Below are 23,011 nucleotides of genomic sequence, written 5' to 3'. Positions count from 1 at the left end.
TTTCTATGTTGCTTTTGATCATCATACTTACCTGAATATTCTCCCTAACATAGACAGCGTAGTCATCATTGCTTAAGAAATCAGCTCGTTTCTTATAGGTCTGGCTCTCTGTTACAACAGCACCACTTGACTGGAAAAAAGTCCAAAATAAATATCAAACAATTACACAATTTGTTTTCAATTCAGATAAATAAAATTGTTGGCAAAGACTGAAGATAATCCAACAAAAATAAGCCCGTACAATATCCCAGCTCCATGCCAAAATGGGAAAAAAATTCAACAGGTTCAACTCACTGTAAGGATAACATTTACAATCTACTTGATTTTAAATTAAAATTTGCTTTCCAAAATTACTTATCAAGGAACATAGATGCAAATTTTCAAAATGTTTGAAGGAAGCTGCAAGTTGCTTTTATGAAACCTGACGGCCAAGGAAAATCAGAACAGAGAGGATTTGTCATTACTCTAATTAGCCTTGAAGATACACATTCACATTCCACTTCTTAGGACATTTGTTGTGAGAGGGGGGGAAAAAAAAGTGGTAAATGGTAATCTCTAACCTAAAGTTTACTAACTTTTCTTTAGATAGTACAATGAGATATAAAGTACTCCTTTAGAAAAACAAGATAAAAAATTAAATTGTATTTATTAAAAATTATTCCTTTCCAGATTTGATTAGCTTAATTTTTTTTAAGAAAACTTCTGCATTCCACCTATAAGGACAATTTTCAGAAAACTTTGTTCTGTTCTGAGTATTAAATGTTTTTTTTTTCATTAAAGGCAATATATAGCAGTTTTTCACTGCAATCCCGATAAAGATAGCAAAAGCTGTCAAGTTAATTTCCGTCAAAATAAAATGCATTAATTTAAATTACAAAATCCCACATGTAAATGAAAACTCAACATAAGTCCTTCAAGGATAAACAGAAATACGAAACCCATTTAATATTGAGAAATCCTTTTTTGAAACAGTTCTTGAAAGTCAACAGAAGACTAACAAAAATTCACATTGAAGGTATCACACTCAATGGGCACTGTAACGGTAATTTTATCATCAGTAAGTGGAAAAAGTTTTTATAAGGAAAAGGGTAAGTTATTTAATAGACTTTTTTGCCGTTTATTCACTAGTTCTTAAGTCCTTCCTTGTAGGTAATATATGTTTGTTTTCCAGACCAAGGGAAAGGAGAAGGGAGAACTCCTTCACCAATATTACACTATAACATCAACTATTTTTGTAGAAACTAAGAGCATCTACCAGGGATACTTGGAACTACCACCTGCATCGTGAAACACCTACCTGCATTCTACTCTCCCCTGTGCTAACTCACAAACTACTTATGGATTATTCTCAGCTGTTTTATGTCATGTCTTAGAAACACAGGGCAAGCATGATCCTTGTTACTGTTCTGAAAGCTTGGGACAGCAGGTCCTTGTACTCTTGCCATTTTCCCAAAAAGGGAAGAATTACAAAATTTGCAGCTAGCTAGCATAACTTGGGTTTACTAAGTTAATACTCACAACAGGACAAGCAGCTTCAGCTTCTTCCACTTCTTCTGCTATTTCCTCATCTGAATATTCATCTGAGATAGTATCAGCATCAGAAAGATCCGTGATTTGAACATCAGGGTGATCCAACAACCAGCCAACTAAGGCTTCCACTCCTAACACAGAAAACAAACTCAGCTTGTCTCCAAGGGATTCTCTGACATTGTTAAAATTGTATCCAAAAAGAAGATAACTTCTCCCTCGTAAGTACTGTTTTAATCAGCTTACAACTCTTCTTCTCCTTCTAATATTATAAATTTTACTAAACAAAATACCTGGTAATCCAGAAGCACTTCCAGAGGTTCCCGACAGAGATTTTAGTGCAAATTCTATGTTTTTCCTAGGAAATCCCATTTCCATAAGTTGAACTACAATGGGAAGGGGTGGAATTGGAGACTGCTTGCGTTTCTTCACTTTTGTGGGTCGGATATGTTGCACTGTGATGGGTGTTGTAGCTTCACTAGAGCTGCAGTCTTCAAACAGTGGAGTGGAAGGATGTGTAGATTCTACAGCCAGATACTGGCACACTGCCAAAGCAGCAGCCTAGAGGAGAACAAATCAGTCAGTCCAAGCAAAACAAGAATATTTAGTACGTTTGTGTGTGTGAACATGCATGCCTTAAAAATTATTTACCCCAAAGGGTTCAGAGTCACTTCTTTTTTAAACCTATAGTTAAATAAACTTCAACTGGAATGCAGATTACACAAAGTTATTTCTCAGGTTACTTAGCAGAAAACACAGACTTTACCTCAAGCTCCTGTTTGTCAAATATGGCTTTCACGGGTGATGGCTGCGTAGCAGCTGACAAAAGCTGCTGCAAAAGGATCATGGGAGGCTGAGGTCCTTCAGGAGACATATCTCCTATGTCTGGAGAGGCAGCTGCTCCATCCTCTTAAAGGAAAACATTATTTTAACCAAAACCATGTAATAACATGGTCAATCAAAAGACTTATTCTAGGGCTTATTGTTATTTCTCATATCTTTCTTCTCTAAAGATACAATGCGCTTAAGATTAAGCCGTTTGTACTACAATCTGTACAAAAAAAGCAAGTACAAAATTTATAGATAAACAATATATTTATTAAAATACACCTAAGACATGTCTAACAGAAACTATTCAGTGGACAGTGAATTTACACCTTGTGTCTTTTGATGCCTTTTTTTGCAATAAGACTATTAGCTAGAGATACTTCCAGGATACACCACTTGATACAGACAACCAAGAACTGTAGTGATCCCAAAAGCATGCTGTCTGGATTTCCTTCAAAATATAATGCATTAATTATAGGAGTTATTTTCCCTGTAATGTACCTCTTGGGAAGAGCTCCCTTTAAGTATTCATTGTCCCTTCAAAATAGGATAATTTTATTCAATCAACTTTCTCACAATTCTGCACCTTTCATATTTTTGTCTTCCTCTTGGCATAAACATTCATGTTTCCTAAATCTTTACAGTGACTACCACATGAAAATGTTCTCTCTTCATTAAGCAATAGTAAAACAGTTAATAGTCCTCAACATATGTTGTTCAGGTTAAAAAAAGTGTTACTCTTTTTTTCCCCCTTTAAAAATGATAGTAAGAGTGAAACCCTACTCCATTCCTAAAAAAACCCTGTAGATTCTGTTGAGTTAAAATCTGGCAAGTGACAAAAAATCCCACAAAAAATATCCATATAAGACAAATATATTACTATACTTAAAGATATTGCATATTCACAAATACCCAAGGAATTAATACATACTCCAAAGGCACTGATAACTATCTCAAAAGCTGACACAGTTATTGTATTTATTTTTATATGTAGAATGCAGGTAGAAGAAATAATTCAAATTATTAGAACTACAGCTCTTTCAACTCCTTTAATATTATGATTAAGAAATTATATTTCTATACTTGTTTCACTGGAAGCTGCAAGACATTTGAAGTAAAATCAATAGCCAATTTTAACTTTTGAAGCAGAAAAATAAAACCACTGCAAAAAGTATTAAGAACTTTAAAATTACTTACAAAGCTTACTAACTATAAGACCTACAAATTTCACTAACTCCAGTATTTAGAGCTTCAAACACTTGATGTTCTTGGTTTTCAAAACTTGAGGTAAAAAGTCAAAATCTTTTTAACATAGAGGATTAAAACATGCAAGAATTTTAATTTTTAATCTTTACAGAGCAAACTGAATTTCTACCATCCAACTGCCACTAGCAAGGGTTATGGTCACCTACTCTATCTACCATCTAAACAAAGATCAGCACAGTCAGGTAGCACTCCAGAATACCTGCAGGATTTGATGCACACTCCTGAACAGCTGGCTGAGATAAGATCTGCCTGAGTGTATCCTGGTGAGAAAGCAGAGCTCGTCCAGCTTTTAGTATGTACAGCTTCAACTGCTGGCACCGCAGCAGATCCAGATCAACTTGACCTAGCAGAAATATTAAGCAGCCATTAGTGCTAGAAATCTCTTGTATTAGGGAAGAAATATTATCATTCATACAACCTCAGCCCAAACATCAGTTTACATCTTAACTCAGTGTGTACTGCTCACATGAGTCAGTTTAAACAGCACATGGATCAAAAGTTTGCACACATTGTATGACTCATGGTGTTAAAAATACTGCCTTCCTACTTTTCACAACCTGGACAATCATACAGCTGATTTATAACACAGTAAGTGGAGACAGAGATGTTACTTGGATCTGGTATTTTAAACAACTCAGTAGACTAAGATCAGCCCCAAACCTTATTTACATTTTCCCATCAAAGATATTTCATTTATAGTGCAGAACAATTCACCATCTAGCTAAATTTGTCTCTTAAGCACCTATCAGCCAGTGCTGAATAAGGAAACAGGTAAGGTTCCAGAACACCCTTTTCCTTATCTGTGTTTGCTGATACTAGTATTTTTCTCAGAGCATATTCATCTACTTCCAAAGAAAACAAACAGCAAAAAGCCCCCAACTGTACCTGAAAGACCTTGATTTGGAGACTTCATTCTTTGTTTTTCTATTTTACTTCCAGCCAAATTTACTAGCTGAGCCCAAATGGAGAGCATAGGTTCAGTGAAAGGCAAGTTGTTCACATTAAAAGCCACAACTGGAAGCTAGACAGCGGGAAAATAATCAGACAAATAACCAACAAAAAAAACCAGGTAAGCATTTTCCTAAAATCTCAGAGTCACTAAAAAGTTTCAACTGTTATTAACTGTGGAAGAGGAAAAGTAGCATTGTCTTACTGCTCTTTACCAGGAAAAAACTAGAGGGGATTTCTATTCCCTGCACAGCTCCTAAGCCTGTATTTGTACCACACAATTGCAGGCCTTCTTGGTCAAAAAGCAGAACAGAGTCAGAACAAGAAAGAACTCCAGACTCTGAAGCAGATCAAGCACTTGGTCTGTGCTTTCACTGAAGTCATATCAACCAAATTAAGATCTAGTTACAAATAGCCAAGACTTTCTAAGATTAATTAGCAAATCAAGTTAAATAGAAAGCTCCTCTCATCTAAGAACTATAAAACACATTACAACAACTTGGGACTTCACCTCAAATCAAACAGTCCAGCTTAAACTCCTCTTCCTTCCACCTCCCCAGCAAATGAGGATGGGATTTAAAGGTCCTACAGAGGTTTGCATGAGGAGCATCTTAGATGTACATCCAGAGCATTGTATGTGTTGAATGTCAGCATATTTAGCCAATCAAGAACTAATGTTTTCTCTGGTCCATATTAGAGTTTTACACCTTCCCAGTGTTGAAGCCTTAATAAAACAAACTCACTGGTTTCAGTTGATTCAGAGGGCACACTCTGCACGTCCGCATGTCGTAGAACTGCACAGTGATCTTCCCTTTCGGGGTGATGCGTGTCACCGTGCCTTCTCCAAATTCATCATGAACTACTTGTCCACCCAGTCTCAAGCGACTGTCTATGCCACCAATCACAGCCAAGACTGCCATCAGAGCTCCCACCTCTGGATTCTCAGTGTCAGGGAAGTAGTCATCCAACACAGCCTAACAAAGAACAATAAAATTTAACTGTAGGGAGAAAACACACCCTTCTATCTGCTTTAAAATACAAAGTTAATCACACATATTTCAACTTAAAAATTACAACACAAATATATATAAAAGTAGAAAAATGGTTTCAATATTAAGCTTAATATTGTTTACAAAGATTTAGTATTTATAATTTCAAAAAAAATATTGCTATAAAAATGAGCTTATTTTAAAACGTGGAAACTACCCCTTCTGACTGTTTTCCTGCAAAGATGTGGGTGATGGAGGTTAGCTGAGAGTTGATGTACTTGTTTATGAGTCCATTCCACTGGCTGAGCGAATGCAGCGTCCTCAGCAGTGCCACTATCTCTTCTGCTAAAGTACTACTATGAGTGGCAGTTAGAGATGCTTGGGGCCTGGCCTTTCTCCTCCTCAGAGTAGATTCTGGAAAGACAAAGCAGCGGCAGAACAGCCATGAGTTTAATGCACACACTTCCCATACAGAAAAACAAGCCACCGAGGAAAAATTCCTCTACCTCTGAGTAGTGGGATATCCGAAGAACAAGTACTAAGCAGGCTCCCTAAAAATCCAAACAGTTTTTCCACAAGAAACTTCATGTCTCTTGACCTTTCATTTTTATCCCAGGATGGAAGTACTGCTTTCAATAAATGTACAGCAAGGATCTAAAAAGAGTAAAAAATTAGTGTTATTCTAGTCTATGTCACCAAATACTAAAGAAACTCTCAAACATATTTGGTACAGAAGAATGACGTTTTTAAAGTTTGCTTTCCTTTGCAGTTGTTTTTATAATGCTGATTTCTTTTGTGCTGTGAAAATTACAGAGCTACTGATTTTGAATTTGCTAAGGGATATTTTAAAATAAGTGGATACAGTTCAGAGCCAGTAACAATATTACTGGCACATTATATTAGTGAACCAATCTATTAGGACATGAGACATGCACACTGAGAAACAAAAATAAATAGGAAAAATAGGAGTACAGAATGGGAAAGTGTTCAGACTGCAGACTCAGAAATTAGTACTAAGATGTATTTCAGAATGAAAGTTTCCAAGTGTTCTGCAAAGAAGCTGTAATAGTTAAAATTCATGAGATAAAAAGCTGAATGGTGGAAGGCAGGCAACAGCAGCCACAGCGACACTCAGAAGTAGCCACTGTGAAAGCAGGGCCTCCAACACAGTACTGAAGGAACAGGCTGGCAGCTCTGAACCCAGACACCCAGTGCAGGACTGACAAGGAACAGGGGAAGGTCCATCACTACAGTATCAAAGAACAGAGGGGATTGCATATTTTGAGTAGGAGCACTTCAGGTTTTGAGCTTCCTCATCTTCTACCCAGAAGACCAATACAAGTCACTAACAGCAAAGATAACTCTCCTCTTGCAAACTTCTGTCAATAACATGCCTTTATAGAACTTCAAGGTCTCATATTTTTGTCGTTCTTCAGTTGGTACATGAAGTACATGAGGAATGGTCATTTCTCTTGAGTACTCCCTGGACAGCACAGATGACTCTACTGCACTAAGTCCTGGATGATAACAGAAATCCCACCATACTAAAAATACTGGCAAGAATTTACTGGAAAATCACACAAAAATGAACAGGCCTTTATGACACAAAGTTTTAGTTAACAAATGCTGATGGCTTATCAAGGAAAAGAGTAAGATGATCTTTTGATCCCCAGGCCTTAAAATTTGGCAGAGTTATTCCATAAAAAAAATTTCTTTTCAGTCTCATGTAAAAGGCACTAACAAGATGCTAAGGAACAGCAGAAGAGGAAAAAGAAAGATAAAAAAATTAAAGAAAAGAATAAATGAGAAAAGGGGAAAGATGACAAGGGAAATACAATACCAAAATAAGATGCAAAGATGTAGCTTCTTAAGAGAGACTGTAATTTAAATAATATTAACAGTTTCTGGTGGAAATAGGGGCAGTAGACAATACATAATTTGGTAACTTTAAATTAAATGTAATATTTTCCTAACCATATACTTGTTATTCTTTGATTTATTCACCTTGTAGGAAATATTATATAGGAGTTTCTGAAGCACAATTCTGGAACATTATTTTGACCTTTCTTTAAATAGAAAATGTTATCTTTTTCCCAACTAACTAAAAACTGATTTATGGGCACCTCCCAGCTGTTTTGTAAAATATACCTTTCTTTTTAAGACAACTAAAGTCTACTAATTTTATTGCCTATTGAAGTAATTTGGAAATGCACACATTACCTGTCTCTGTAGTGAAGCAGCAGTGAAAGATTCATGCCCCTCAACAATTTTCATCAGCAAAGTTATCCACTGAGAGGTACTCAGAGTGCTGCACATCTGAGGCATGAGTGCTATGCTTCGAATGAATCCCAACGTGCACCAACTCCTATGCTGTTCTTTATAAACTAATTTATTTGGCAAGGAAGCTAAAAACAAAAAGATATATACATATAACAGTTGACTTTTTCACCAGCTATGTAGTTCTCTACATGCTACATGGGGCTTTTTTGGACAAATCAGAACACCAAGCCATTTCACTGTCTTTATGTGAACTGTTAATTTCAATTTTAGAGCCTGTAATTAATTTTATAAAATAAACCTTTAAAACAATTCTCATCATTACACTATTTTCTCATTTCAATGTAGTTAACAGCATTGCTTCTGAAATTACACGAAAGCTACAAAAAGGATTATGATACACCTACTTGTACTGTTGTGGCCAAACACAAAAAGGTTGCTAATAAATTATCTAAGTCAACAATTCACATCTCATGCATTTCTTCTGCTTTTACTGTTTATATTCAAAGAATGCACAGGATCACTTATATTACCTTTAAAAACTAAGACTTTAAAAGCTCTGAAAATGTATCCTTAAAAGGATTAAAAACTAGTAAGAAAATATTTACAAACTTACAAGACAACAAAGCACAAGACAAGCACACAGCTCAGTCAGAGTGCTGCTATGTAATATACCTGATTTATCTATTGTTCCACTCTCCACAAGCATACGGAGTAGCCCACACAAAGTCCGAGTAGCATCACTCTGCATGACTTCAGCATGGACACCAGCAGAGAGACACAGTGTCTGCAACAGGTTCACAGTACTTGTCAGCATCATGGAAGTAGGGTGGAGATTCCTTTCAACTTGTTCTCCTTCTGAAGGGGGATACAAAAGGCAAAGGAATACATTAATACTGACTTACTTTATTTCACAAAGGTTCTCAAACAAACATTTTGTGAATGATTTGTCATAAATAGTTTCTCTGAGATGATCTGACATGAAGAATATTCCTTATTGCCAACCCCCAAGTAGTGCAAAATATAAACCAGGTATTTTACACATATATTTTCAAGTTTTTTTCTAGCAGTACCCTGCTGAAAGGAATTCCAAAGTATTGCCAAAATAGGGAAGCACTCTGACTAAATGTATAATTAGACCATATATAAACCCTCCTTCAGAATGTTATCAACATATGTTAAAATGTATACCTCCAGGTATCTGTAACTATTTCAATCAAATAATATTACATCCTCTGACTATGAATATGCAACAATAGGGCATCATCTTGTCTATCTTCCTTTCTCTCAGTAAAGTTACATTAAGAAGATTCTGGTCAGAAGTGTACACCTATTAAATAAATCTTCCTTGATGAAGCATTTGCTCCTGTGAAAAAAATATTTTATATTGCAAGATACCAATTTTAAAATTCAACTACAACTGTGCCTCTGCTTTTATAATTTGTTTTTTTACCAGAATCATCCTCAGTGTCTGAATCCTCTGTTGTGGGCTGCGTTGCAGGTGGTGGCTCAGCTAGTTTGAGATCGTATTTTCCCTCCTTCCCCATTCTGTAAGAATTTGTACTTCCAGTATCCCACTGCACTCTAATCCAGCCATCTTCTCCCAACTCTCCAATCACACGACCCAAACCTGGTGTGGGTCCATCCTGAGAGAAGAGAGGTTCAAGTTACTCAATCAACAATGCTAATTCATACCAAAAGCTCATAAAAAAATAATGCAATTGCTCCTTTTTGCTGCTAACCCAATGATTAGGCAGTAAACATTCAATGGGGTTTCAAAAACCAAACATGAACTTAGAAAGCATTTCACAATTTTCAAAATAATCACCCCAGTAAGCTGCATATTTGGACACTCATTGGATCTCTTTTACTATGTCTTACATAAGTAGAAGTTACGTCCTAAATACTTGGAAATGGATACTATTAGAGCATAGCTTTAAATTCAGTTCCTTCAGGAGATAAGGATGCACACAACAGCCCTCTGAGGAAGGTCAGAGAGTCCCTACTGCTGCCTCAGTACATGGAGGAGGACTAAAGTGTTTATTCTACCTCTTCTGTCAACTATAAATTCTGACAGAAGGTAACTGAGACCCTCATTGAGGCCTATTATTGACTCAGGCACCCCTCAGAATGAAGGGAAACATGGGATATGTAATAATGCACATATGGCCAAAGTCACCAAACCCCACCTACAACATGATTGTTCCATCCCACTGGGACAGGCCAAAATTTACAGTATAAAAAAGAGTGGCTTCAGGGGCAGAAAGGGCTGGAGGGGGAAAACTCTGCCTGCCCAAGATCTGTTGACAGACTAAGTCTCTCTTCTTTTCCTAAAGAGAAGCCTTTATGTGAGCTTTGCATCTCTAACAGCATTGGAGCATAATAATTTACATACACACAGATATATATATACATATATATGTATATGTGTGTGTGTGTATGTGTATATATGTATATATAGTGCTATTAGATCTCTTGCTATACTTTGCATCACAACACATGCTAACACTCTGTAGTTAGTGCAATTAACAATCGTGAGCCTGCTTTCCTGGTGCTTCAATTAACCATACTACTTGTAAATTGGGATGATGCAAGTCCTTACTGAATCCATCAGACCTACAGAACTGCACTGGTTGACTGCACTATTTGTGCTTCTGTGCTCATGCAAGTTCTCCTCCAAACTCAGACTTACAATGCTAGACTGGGCTACAATCAGAATTCAAGTCCAGCTGCAACCAGCTCCTCTGATCTCTAAGGACCAGCTGGAATGCAAGGTTTATTTTCTGTTGAATTCCCATATGCTTAATTCAACATTTTTGGAATGTAAAATGCCCTTAAGTTTGATGGACCAGAAACTTCACAGACAGTCCACTGAACAGAGATTTAGATAATAACACACCCAAAACCTGTATGAAAGAAGTTATACCTGATCACCCCATTTCCAGTCTACCCCTCTGACCACTCTGGTACCAATTTTCATCATGGCTGCCAGCTCTGGTCCAGAAACAGGGAGCTGAACAGGTGTAGTTTCCTTTCTTGACTCCTCTAGGACCGTGGCTGAAGCCCCATGAGAAGAGGCAATCATATCCTCTTCAATATTATCAGAACTGGGTCCTAACAAAAAAAAAACACAAAAGAGGTTTTATATCCAGCTACATGTGCATATATGTATGTATATCACATGAAAACTTACAGGCACATAAACTTTGTAATATAAAAGCAGCAACAAACAGGAAAGCTGACTAGCAGGTGATAAGTCAAATGACCTTTTAGAAAACTGAGGTGTAATGGTTCTGAATGCACAGAAATTTAAATACTTCATTTTGAATGAAAAAACAAGTGACAAGTAAAAGACATTAATAATGATGACTCAATTAGCTCAATGGTTCTACAAACAGAATTTTTTTGAAAAACTTTTGGTGCACACTTCAGTTAAACACAAGTTACAGGAACAAATGTTTGCTACTATATAAGAAAACAGAGAAAAACCACAGCAATTTGAATCATAGCAAAACACACCAGAGAACTTCTATAACAGAACAACAAAAGCTTCAAGCTTAAATGTATGCAGACTGGGAACATTTTTCATATGTAGAACAAATGAAATAGAGAGTAAAGAGTAGGCAGTTTTTACTACTTTAAAATTAAAGTTTTCCATTTTTAATTTATTTGCAACAGCTCCACCAAAACTACACATTAACTGAAATTTTTAAAAAGGATGGCCAAAGCAAACAATTAAAAAAAAAAGATTTAATAAAGACTGCAATGAAATTAACCTCCTTCTCAATCATGCTTGCAGATGTGGCTTTTGTATCAGGGTAAAGGTAAATAGCATTAAGCACTATCTTCAAGCAGCAAAGTGATTCTGTAATTTGGGTACATCAACAGGTAGAAAATACAGGGGATTTGTAAAGCAAACACTTTCTTCCAAGTAAGAAAGAAGAATTGTACCTATCAACCATTTGTAAAGCAAACACTTTCTTCAAAGTAAGAAAGAAGAATTGTACCTATCAGCCGCAGTGCAGTTTGTGTCAAGGCCAGCATGCCAGAATTGAGGAGCAGGCTCAGGGTATTTGCACCATGCTGCAGGGTCAACATGTTCAGCATGACCAGCAGAAAACGTGCTTGGGGAATGGTTCCAAGACTTGGTCCTGCTGGATTCTCATTAGTAATTGTTTGAAGAGGAACAGGCTGCAGACCTAGTTCGAACATAATATAAACAACAAAGTCAGCTGACATTTGGGAGCTACAATAAAATAAGTTATAGATTTATTTGTTTGATTGATGGTTTAAATTATTTTTTATTCCCTGCTTGGCTTTGAGAACTTAAAAGCAGAAGTTCCAAGAAATTGACTAATTTGTATTATAATGCTAAAATGTTACTAATGAGTAATCAATCACTTGTTGCTGGGAAATCAGCAATATACTCAAACTTTGAAAAGTGAGTTAACACGGGGTCAAGGTGGGAGGGTTGGAACAACACACAGAAGCAAATGCAAAGTAATTCTCAACACAAATCAAGGGAACTGATTTCAACATCCCAATTATTGGGAACTTAAAAAAATGCAATAATAATATTAATGTAAAACAGTTTTCTCCACAGAAAACAGCAAGGAGATGAGATGCACCTAGTTCTTTAAACTTTGCATTAGCATCCAGCAGGATGTTCCGGACATTCTGAATAGCCCAGGCGTACAACTTCCCAAAAGTTACTTCCAGCAGCATTCTGTTAAACGGCGGGATCAGATCGACATCCTTCAGGCAGTCCGTAAGAGGCTCCCTTCAAAGGAAAACAACAACAAAAATGAGTATTGTTCTCTTATTAAAGAATTGTGGAAGCAAAAGCAGCAAGAAGTTTTACCCAATATTAGCTCCTTCTGGGATAAGCCTCTGCCATCCACAGAACATGGCATACTGCACAGATGGGAGCAAAAAATTTTTAGCTGACAATTTCAGAATAGTGTCTATTCCCTCCAGACGAACTTCTGCTCTTTCCAACTGTCAAAGGGAAAAAACAAATTGTCATACTTATGTAAATTGCTAATAACTGTCATAATTATGTAAGTGGCACATTTTTGTTCAGGTCACCTGTTTTAATAAACATTTTCTCATTTTTTCTACATCCACTGGCTCTTCTTTAAGTGCAAATTCAACAATGGTGTTAAGGAGGGCAGACTGTGGATACAAGCCTTGAACATTTTGCTTCAGCCATTTGTATTTGTGGACACCTGTAACTGTACTCAAAATTGGCTGCCACTTATCCTGCAAAACAAGAAGGTAGTATGTTAAAAATTTTTAAACAACTTTAAATTACTGAAAATGTAAGTTATTTCATGCAAAACAATTTCCAAATTTAAAATACTGGGGGGACCCAGGGGGAAAATGAAAACTTCTTAAAAGTCAGGAAAGAACTTAGTATTATTTTAATCATTATCATTTTGGCTATTGCTACATAAAATTTCAAATGCTTTAATGTTAAAAAAAGAGGAAGTAACTCACCACATTTTATTTTGAAATTAAGCTTTATCTAAGATTATCAATAATTTAAAAATTAGAGAAGGTATATTTACATATGCTAAATACATAGTACAACCTTATCTTTAAAAATCATTCCAGGCTTCACTGAAACAACATGTCACACTTAATTATACATACCAAACACCATTATCAGAACATTAAATGTCAAGTTATAGCAATCATGCTTTAGCGCATTCTTTTGTCTCTTGTTATTTTTATTGACAAGGTTGATTCAGAATGTAATATCCTACCTTGGGTGATTTGATTGGTATGGGCTTTTTATCTATAGGTACAGGACTGTGAGGTACCACACAAGATTCTTCTAAATCACTCTCTTCATTTCCTATTTTGGATTCTTCTACATCAGCAGATTCAGATTTTTTTGGCACTATAAAAAAAAAGTATTATTTTTTCATACAGTACAGTTGGATTTTACAGGGTCACATTTTAGGTTTGCATAATAATCTAAGCACACACAGTGCTCAAGATCTGTCTGTAATAAAATGGAAATGTATTCTTGGTGAAGTCTATGTCCAACTATTACCAAGTTAACTCTGGTATTACCTGCAGTATGCTTTTACTTTTAAAGACAAACTTGAAAAGCCCTTTGGTGTCTGTTCACCACATCAGTTATATAACTGGAAATAAATTGTTTGGCTACACCTTAATAAAACCCGATTTCTAAAAAGACGTCACTTCCAGTGGAATGTTACGAAAACCAATGCAGAGGGTCTGATATTGAAGGATCATTTTCAATACACTGGAAGAAACACGTCTCAACTAAACTTGACACTTTAGTTTGCCAGTTCTTGCTGTAGGATCTGACAAGCAACCACTGGTTTAGAAAACTTCATGAAAAAGCAGAAGAAAGCAAATGGCTTTCATGCTTTATCTAAGGAGAATCTCATATAGCAGCAAACCTTGAAATAAGATGGATTTCCATTGTTTCAAAGAGAATACAACACCAATTCTGCCTTACCTCTTTTTTTCCTTTTTTCTCTAATGATTTTCTGAGCTACCCTTCTCCATCGGGGCAAGGAACTAAGAAGTTTAAATTTGGACATTATAGAGAGATCATTGCAAACTGCAGGACGCAGCTCATTGAATAAGAATCTCAAACGCTCAATGACAGGAGCACAAACTTCCTTGTAAGAACGCCCTTGTTCCTGATGCGTCTACAAAAGACATTGAAAGATTAAATTATTGTATAATACACATTAAAACAAAAAATATGTAATTTTTTATTAAAACACTTAAAATCAAAATTAATCTTAACATCAGCAGCTAAGAGGCTTACCTTAATCAGTGAGCATTTTGCTTGGTAGACAACACGACACACATCCACTACAGATTTTGGTAAGGTTTTGTGCTTTACCTGGTCAACTCCAAGGGTACCAGGATGAACAAGAGACAGTGCTACATGACCTTAATGGGAAAAGACAATGTTTGAATATGCATTTCCAAAGCCATCTGTAGCAGAGTTTAAACTGGTCAAAACAATCACACCACAAGCCTACCTACCCAAATCTTCATGCTTCAGAAGACAGCACAGTAACAGACGTCCCACTTCTTCCACAGGATGCTCAGGAGGGAATGTGATTGGCGTTGTTAAGTGACACTGTTTACAGTATCTCTCTATTTGACACAAGAAGTCCTAAGAAAACACACAACAGCCTCTGTTTAACTTCATTTTAAAATACAATGTAAGCACTCAAAACACCATAGGAAGCATTTAAGTAACAAGGAATAAACTCCACAATCTGAACCAACATTCCTGAGATACAATACGCAGTATGTGCAATTTAACACACAGCAACTACAAACCAATTCTATAAATACCCTACATCCTTTCTCAAGAGAAACACGACTCAAGGAATAAAGCTTCTACTGCTTTGATCTCTTCATGAGATAGTCAGGTCACCTAACAAAATTTTCAATTGTCTTCTGGTAAGTCATGATTGACCATTATCACTATACCCAAAGACTAATTTGGGGTGCTTTTAATAAAGGAGCTGAACTCAGAGGGTTAAAAAATCTGAATGTATTACAAAAGATAGTGATCCATGTAAATCACAGTGTTTTTCATAATATTCACGATTCCAGCCTTGTGAAACCTGAACCTCAAGGCCCAAAGGGATTTTAAGACAAAGGCATACGTGAATCTGAAACATAAAATACACTTGCATCTTGACAAAAAAACTCCATCTTAGTTCAACTGAAGGTAAGCAGGATCTCTCAATGCTACTGAAACTTGACATGAGAAGTAATGCATTACCATTTTTTTGTAAGAATATTCAAATTTTTTAGTTCTCCCACTCAAAGATTCTGAAGAAATAACATACTGTTATGCTATTAAGTGACATATGCACATCTTATTCATTAGTAGTACTCAACCATTCCTTTCACAAAAAGTAATTCTGAAATAACTTTTTCAATTGTTTTGCTATAACTTTTGGAGAATTTTCCTCATCACTATTACCCTTCAGAAGCAGTATTTGTGCACAGAACTACTGAGGGCTTACCTTCACAGTGTGATCCTGAATATTATTATCTGCAATAGCTTGGAGAAAGGGTTGTGAATGGTCACTCAAAGTTAATCGATGTGTATATAGTTTTGATTTATTTGGGGTAGTGTTACCAGGTGAACTGCAATGGTCTTCATCTTTTTCCTCATTGTAACTGTAATGAATCTGACTAGTTTGCAAGCCTCCAGAAAAGATCGATGACTTCAACCATTCTAAAATAAAGGAAACATAAGTGAATATTCTGATCAAAGATAAGCTATCAAGACTCAATTTCCTCTAGTAAAATGCATTCACAGGCTTCAACAACATTTAGCAACTTTCTCATTTGCTGAAGCTTTTTCACAGGAAAAAAAAAAGGTTCTGCAACCAGGAAACAATTAACTAACAGGGCAGCCATCATATATTTAAAGATAGAGGGCCTTAGCAATTTTTCTCCTATTAATACTGAATTACACCTTCGATTCACGAAACCAAGACACCCAATAGGAAAACATCCAATACCACATGGTCGACGCTTAACTGACAACAAATTGGTGAGACAGGAGACTGTACAGCATCATTTGCTATTTTATGTTACATACTACGAAATTCTAAATTAAAGTGCTCAAAATTACCAAATCTTCATTTAAATCTTGTTAAATTATTGGAATCTTAATAGGTGTGGGAGCTAATGCTAAGAATAAAGAACTCCTACGGAAGAGATCAAAACTAGAGAAGTGCTAAATTTTTGGTTAACTTATTTGTCCTTTGTCTTTTCCTCGCATGCTTTGACAAGTATTTATCACTTAATAAAGCTCAAAATGAGATCCTGCTTACTGGCACATTCAATTTCCAGAGGAGAAAGTGGTGTGCTCATTGCCAGGTAGGAAGCATGCAGGCCGAGGAGAAGACCCAAATTCCGTTCTGTGTCTATCAGTGGCGATGACAACGTGCTGAGATCTGGTGTTGTAATCACTTCCTGGTCAGGCTGCACAAAAGAAATAGCAACTGTAAGTTAGAATTGAGCTCCAACAAGAAATCTGACAGTAAATCAATGCTTGACTTTAGTAAGCATTTATCCATTAGTAACATTTTTACCTCTATATATTGGCCCACACAGAAGGCGTGCATTGATTCTCGTGTGTCCTCAAACTGCAAAGCAGCTTCCAAAGCAACAACTGGGTCCTCACCAGCAAACTGAGCTAATAAAACAATGAGGTAGTCAATACAGTATCTAAAAATCTGTTAATTCCACCTGGCTTTGAAACAAAAGTAATTTGTGTCTGTAAGTCAAATGAAAATTCTCACCAAGTATGCTACTGCCAGTTAAAGACTGGGTTTGGAAGTCCTTTATATCATACACTTTGCCATCGATCACTGTCCAAAATCCTCCATCTTTGTTGTGGTTCTCTAGATCAGCCTTACGTATAAGTGTCACCTCCTCATTATTTCTGCAACTCTGGCCAGTAAAAAATGAACCTACCCATATAAAACAGAAAAGAGAATTTTTCAACAGAAAAATCAGAAAGTAAGGGGGTTTTCATGAACATTATTTTAATAGCTGCCTAATCCAATTTTTCACATCTGTTCAAAAGTTGTTTATTTTTTTATATGCTCGAAAGTAAAAGTGGGTATTAGTATGCTCTTGTCTATGTATTGTGCAATTAAACTGTCTGAATACTGTGTTCTAATGCACTAATCTTTAATGTCACCTAGCATTGCCCAGCTATATGGCTGTTTTGTGTGGAGGTGGAGCAGACAATCAGTTTGCTGGTAAATCACTGCTCTAATCCTTCTTCCTCCAAATTACTCTGGTTTTATTACTCACTTGCCTGCAAGGAATTTGCTGTATATTTGATTTCAACTTAAATACAGATTTTTTTAATATAAAAGAAGCCTCTCTTTTGTCACAGACATAACTCATATTACAAAGTGACCTGAGAAAATAAGAATTCTTTATTTCAAAGCTTTCACATTACTCATCCTTTGTATTACAGCCAATTTAATAGCAAAATGCCTAGATGTACTACTCAAGTTTTCACTGCAAGTTTTCATACTCAAAATGCAAAATGATGTGAACTACTTCTTGAAAAAGGAGCAGCTGTACTCTCCTTAATGCTACCTCTATAGGTAACTTCCTTAAGAATGTACTGACAGAAATAAATACTGCCTTATGACTGCCATATCATTTGGTTAATAAAACTTCTTACTGTTAAGTAGGATTCCCCTCCTGAGAGTAGTTCATGAACAGTCACCACATTTACACAGCTACTTTATGAAAGAAGTCAAGATGCTGCTAAGTTCATACCCATTATTCCTGGCCATGCTAAATCCTCATTGTCATCCCTTTCCTTTCCAGGGGCTAAGTGGTTAAATCTGTCTAGATGTTCCAGCAAGCCAGCCAACAGAGGGATAGCACCAGCTTCCTGCATTAATCCAGCATTTTTACTGAGGAGTAGCACTATAGAAACCACCAGTTCTGGAAGAAGAATGCCTAAAACAAAAAACAAACACAGAAGACACACTTAGTTCAAGTTCTACATTCATTGCATTGCAGAAGTAAATCACCATTAATATATTCTGCCTTTGACTAGTGTTGAATACAAAGCTCTTGCCTTCCTCATTGAATTTTCCCTCCTCCTCTCCCATTAACCAAAAAAGTTAAACTGACTCCTTCTTAGTCATTTAGAACTTTCAAGAAAGTCTTAAAATTCTGTGGAAGGGGAAGAAAAGAGAAAGTAAAACCCTACCTGTTAAATCTCCATCCACAACACAAGATACTTCTGCAAAATGCCGATGACTCGTACAAGCAATGCTGGTTGCCACAGGAAGTATATCACTAATGTGTGTGCACAGAAGAGCAGTGTATTTCTTCAGTAAAGAACCAACACCTAAGAGGTCAGGACCTGTGTAAAAATGAAGGAAGAGCAGAGAAAACCATCACATAGTCATATTTAAGAAACAGACTTCAAAAGCTGACAAACTCTTCTGAAATTATGCCACTGGATATTAGCACTAATTTAGGCAATCACATATTTTTAAAAATTAATAAAAATTTATAAAAAGTTTATTATCTAGATCCTATTACCTAACAAAAAAAATTCATTTACAAAAAACAATGTAAATAAACTACTTTCAAACACTGTTCAGACAGCAACTAGGCTGATAAATGAGACAAGAGGATAAACTAAAATAAGAAACTGCTATCCTGTAAAAGCTATTACAGAAATACTTGGGGAGGGGTCAGAGGTTATTTGCTTTCAATTTCAAAACCACAACTTACTGTATGTATTAGGGACCTGGCCAACACAATCTGCTGGGTAAAGTTTGCTAACAAGCAGACGCTGAAAACGGAGCAACAGGTCCAGAGAAGCAGATCTCTCCTTGCTATAAAGCTCTTGGTCCATGCAGGAAGAAATGCGACGAGCAACATCTTTTAGTTTGGCTATGGTCTGGGAAGCGATGTTCCTAAGTGGTACAAAAGTATCACTTAAGGGGAGTGAAGACAGAGTGAAGACAGTCCATGTAAGCTTTTGCTACAACTTTGCATAAACATGTAAGAAACCTCTGCAAAGTTTCTATGCAGAACTTTCACTCGTTTGCATTGTAGTGCTCAAAAAGACAATGGTGGATACATTTTGGTTAGGAGGATTTGTAAAATACCTCAAATTTGTGGTTTTTGGCATCACCTCACTACAAAACACAATTTGACAATCTTCACTGCGAGCCTGCAGTGAAAGCCATGACACTATGTAGCTCAAAAGAGTCTCAGTATTGATTCAATTACACAGTTGCCATCACAACTAAGTGAAAAAGTACAATAAATTTCTTAGTAAACTCATAATTATTTCTTGTTATACATTCTCTATGTTAAGTACTCCTTTAGCTACTCTGGCTGATATAAAGCAGCTTTGTTTTCAGCACCCTAATTGGTCATGCACTCACAACTCTCAGTCAGGAATTTAAAATGGAGGTTTCTTCCCCACTGTCTGTCTCCTTGAGGCAGTTCTAAATAAATAGCACAAAATACTCAGTTCTAAACAAATTTGTTGTGTTTCTCACACTTTGTAAGGACAGTCTTTTAAACATTTGTCCTGTCTCTGGTACAAAAACTTTCAGACACTTCTTTCAGAGAAGAAGTATCAAAGTCCATAAAACCAAGGCAATCTTTCTAAAATTGGGTAATTTAGTATAGAACATTGCTCCTTAGCAAACAGAGCAGAACTACAGACAAGCTACAAGAATGTTTAATATTTTGAATTCTGAAGAGCTAAAAATGCTAGCAAGAGACTTTATTTACTAAGCAAAACTAACCATTGTTTAGCTGACTAGTTTATAGAACTTCTAAATACATATTCTGTACAAAAGTAAAAGACAAATTCAAAACAATTACCTTAGTAATTGCTGAATTAACTGAACTAATGGTAAACTTTGTTTTCCTGCAGATTCATAGATTCCAGTGTTAATAAGGTCTTTGTCCAATGGAGTTCTGCTCCTGTGAAGTGTTGATGCATTTGCTTCTTGTTCATCAATTTCTTTTTCTTTCTGTGCTTCTTTTTTTGCTTCAATATCCTAAAAAGGTAAATCAAGTTAAAGAAAACACACGGACTTCCACTATGATTATGAAACATTTTGCTAACAGGCATTCATGGTAATAACATTAAGTTACTTTCACCTACAGCAAAAATGAAACAATTCTTACCAAACAAAATGAGTATTGTATATTCTGCAACAACCATATAGGCACACTTTTAAAAAAGATAATCATAAGGTAAAAAGAAAGGCGAAGTGAGGGATGAAGGTGGCGAAGGTAAAAAAGAGTAGGGGAACTCCACAAAACCAGGGTGGACACATGCCAGTAGCTGCTGCACAGTTCACAACTGAAGGCACATTTACTCTTGTATTTATACAAGTAACAAATCCAGTCCCCTGCAGAAGAACCTGAACTGCAAAGCTGATGAACCATACCTGAATTTCTGCAGTAATAGCGGCGTTCAGTGCAGATTCTAAGCCTCCATCAGCCATCAAGCTGCCCACCAAGAGGTCAATCATAAATCTACGTCCCGGGCTGACATTCATTTCATTCCCTGAAACTAAGAATGGAAGAAGCCATGAATGGAGTCAAAACATAAGGCCCAAACAAGGAGGCTTCAGTGTGGGGACTGACCTGCACTGGGCAGGAGCGCTGAGAGCGCCCTGGCGCGCTCCTCGGCCGTGGGCAGCAGCACAGACCAGCCGCTCTGCAGCACCGCCTGCGCTGCCGACTGCACCGTGTTCAGAACCCCAGCGTTGCTGGCCAATGTTACCACTGTCTGCTTCAGGCTGTTGAGCAGGATGCTGCCCAAACCTAAGCCAAGGCATTCTGGATCCACCTGATGACTAATGGCAGCATGAAGCTGAAAAATAAAAAAAGGCAAATTTTTTAATAAGTGATATGAACTTGACAAGGTTGGCAGGAAGTCACTCCTGGAGCAAGTGAGTAAGTTCACTGACCAAGATACAAACTTTCACCAGCAAATCTGTAAAATTAAAGGGAAATGCTGGCTTGCCTACATCCTGAATTTAAACCAATACTCAAAGATTACAAATGGTAGCCATAAGCCCCAAAGATCTGAAGTAAACTAAATAACTTAAATTCTTTCTGCATCACTACACTATGCTAGAAAAAACAGCACATTTTCAGTGACTGGCAGATTACAAGTAAAGAGGTCATTCACTTTTAAATATGCTATTTAAAATTCATAAAAATGCTCAGAATCTCTGACTATACAAGGTTTAATCCATTTAGATATTGTTTTCATAGATCATTCTTAATGAAACTCAGAAGCTGTCAAGAAGAACAAAAAACAACCACTAGATGCCAAATTTCAAAGAGTATAAAATGATAGTGTAGTTATTTCACTTTTTAAAATCAATAGAAGTGTTTTAAGGCACATTAAAGGTCATGGTTTCCATCCAAGCAACTTAGTGAAAACATTCAGCTGAATGACTGCTCAAAGTGTAAGAAATTGAAGGTACCTGAAGCCTTAGAAGATTTAATGTTGCCACAGCCATACACTCCTTTTCCTGAGGAGGAGGCCAGTCAGAGGATCCATCCATTCCCTCAGTCACTTGTCTCAGTAACAGATCCAGCTGCTCAAATGTCATGGGGCAAACATCCACCACAAAAGGTACCCGCAAGCCTATTGACCATTCTGAACACGATGACCAAGCAAAACTCTATAAATGGAAGCAATACACAAAGTTCCACAGTTAGTTATTTTCTAAATATGACACTGACTACAGTCAGGAGTGTAAAGCTAAATCTGCCCTCAAACAGTAATAGATGATGTGGAAACAATACCAGCACAACTGTCAAAGAGAATGCTTGACTTGCATCCTTGTAAACATACATAAATCCATACAGATCCAGAACTCTCTATCACATTTTCTAATGTGTTGTCAAACCCAATCCAGATATCTCACTACTTCTGCCACAGGAAACCTGCTGACAAGTCCTCAACTGCTGTATCACACAAAACAGAACAGCTAAATAGCTGCTTCTCAGAACACCCAACAGAGGGAAAGCTGATCACCCCTTTTTGGCAGAACAACTGTGCAAGATTTGTTTTTTCCAAAGCCTACACTTACCCAGAATAAGGAAGAATACAGAAAGTCATGCAAGCACAGAAAGAAGGACTAGGATTATAATACAGAACAATAACCTCAGTGGGAAGTAAAACCAAAGAATTCAAAATTAAAACCTACCTGAGCAGGTCCACAAGCAATTCCAACTATGTGCTTTGTGTCTAATCCTGGTAGAGCTGCGGGCTCTGGTTTAGTGATACGCAAAGTATCAAAATGCTGACATTGATCATTGCTTCCCCAGCTGTGCACTTCACTGTCTTCAGTCAGTGCTAAACAATGGGTAGATCCAGCTGCCACATCTATCACTTTCTTTCCTGATAAAAAAGTTAGATATGGAAAATATAACTTAGATACAACAATCATTGACAGAAAAATAGCAGACGTAAGGAAAACTAATTACAACTAGGCTTAACTATGAACATGTTATGGATGTCATGAATCTCATTTCTACCTCAGTAGTGGATTGGAAGAGTACAGCAAAGCATAAACCAAGAGACAGATAAGTACAGAAGTTTACAAATTTAAAAA

General features: G+C 36.6%; 1 protein-coding gene across 2 annotated transcripts in view; it reads right to left on the bottom strand.

The window, feature by feature from the left end:
- The window catches only part of HERC2 (HECT and RLD domain containing E3 ubiquitin protein ligase 2), a 99,986-nt gene that overhangs the window by 40,646 nt on the left and 36,329 nt on the right, over positions 1–23,011 (bottom strand). For both annotated transcript variants that reach the window (XM_005422698.2, XM_031058383.1), the window contains exons 15-47: positions 22,604–22,797; positions 21,875–22,075; positions 21,024–21,252; positions 20,825–20,949; positions 20,250–20,428; positions 19,140–19,324; positions 18,607–18,762; positions 18,165–18,350; positions 17,165–17,335; positions 16,955–17,058; positions 16,694–16,844; positions 15,875–16,089; positions 14,874–15,006; positions 14,650–14,777; positions 14,332–14,527; positions 13,604–13,740; positions 12,924–13,097; positions 12,697–12,833; positions 12,464–12,615; positions 11,843–12,034; positions 10,762–10,949; positions 9,289–9,481; positions 8,511–8,693; positions 7,779–7,963; positions 6,065–6,212; positions 5,776–5,972; positions 5,313–5,543; positions 4,507–4,642; positions 3,821–3,964; positions 2,294–2,436; positions 1,821–2,088; positions 1,519–1,661; positions 32–130 (exon numbers count right to left, since the gene is read on the bottom strand). In XM_005422698.2, the coding sequence (XP_005422755.1) occupies positions 32–130; positions 1,519–1,661; positions 1,821–2,088; positions 2,294–2,436; positions 3,821–3,964; positions 4,507–4,642; positions 5,313–5,543; positions 5,776–5,972; positions 6,065–6,212; positions 7,779–7,963; positions 8,511–8,693; positions 9,289–9,481; positions 10,762–10,949; positions 11,843–12,034; positions 12,464–12,615; positions 12,697–12,833; positions 12,924–13,097; positions 13,604–13,740; positions 14,332–14,527; positions 14,650–14,777; positions 14,874–15,006; positions 15,875–16,089; positions 16,694–16,844; positions 16,955–17,058; positions 17,165–17,335; positions 18,165–18,350; positions 18,607–18,762; positions 19,140–19,324; positions 20,250–20,428; positions 20,825–20,949; positions 21,024–21,252; positions 21,875–22,075; positions 22,604–22,797 (5,603 nt within the window). The remainder of the gene's footprint in view (positions 1–31; positions 131–1,518; positions 1,662–1,820; positions 2,089–2,293; positions 2,437–3,820; positions 3,965–4,506; positions 4,643–5,312; positions 5,544–5,775; positions 5,973–6,064; positions 6,213–7,778; positions 7,964–8,510; positions 8,694–9,288; positions 9,482–10,761; positions 10,950–11,842; positions 12,035–12,463; positions 12,616–12,696; positions 12,834–12,923; positions 13,098–13,603; positions 13,741–14,331; positions 14,528–14,649; positions 14,778–14,873; positions 15,007–15,874; positions 16,090–16,693; positions 16,845–16,954; positions 17,059–17,164; positions 17,336–18,164; positions 18,351–18,606; positions 18,763–19,139; positions 19,325–20,249; positions 20,429–20,824; positions 20,950–21,023; positions 21,253–21,874; positions 22,076–22,603; positions 22,798–23,011) is intronic.

This window comes from Geospiza fortis, unplaced genomic scaffold, assembly GCF_000277835.1.
Source record: "Geospiza fortis unplaced genomic scaffold, GeoFor_1.0 scaffold366, whole genome shotgun sequence".
In the NCBI taxonomy this organism is placed as follows: Eukaryota; Metazoa; Chordata; class Aves; order Passeriformes; family Thraupidae; genus Geospiza; species Geospiza fortis.
The sequence above is the reverse complement of the archived record's forward strand: the minus strand, read 5'-3'. Positions and strand labels throughout refer to the sequence as shown.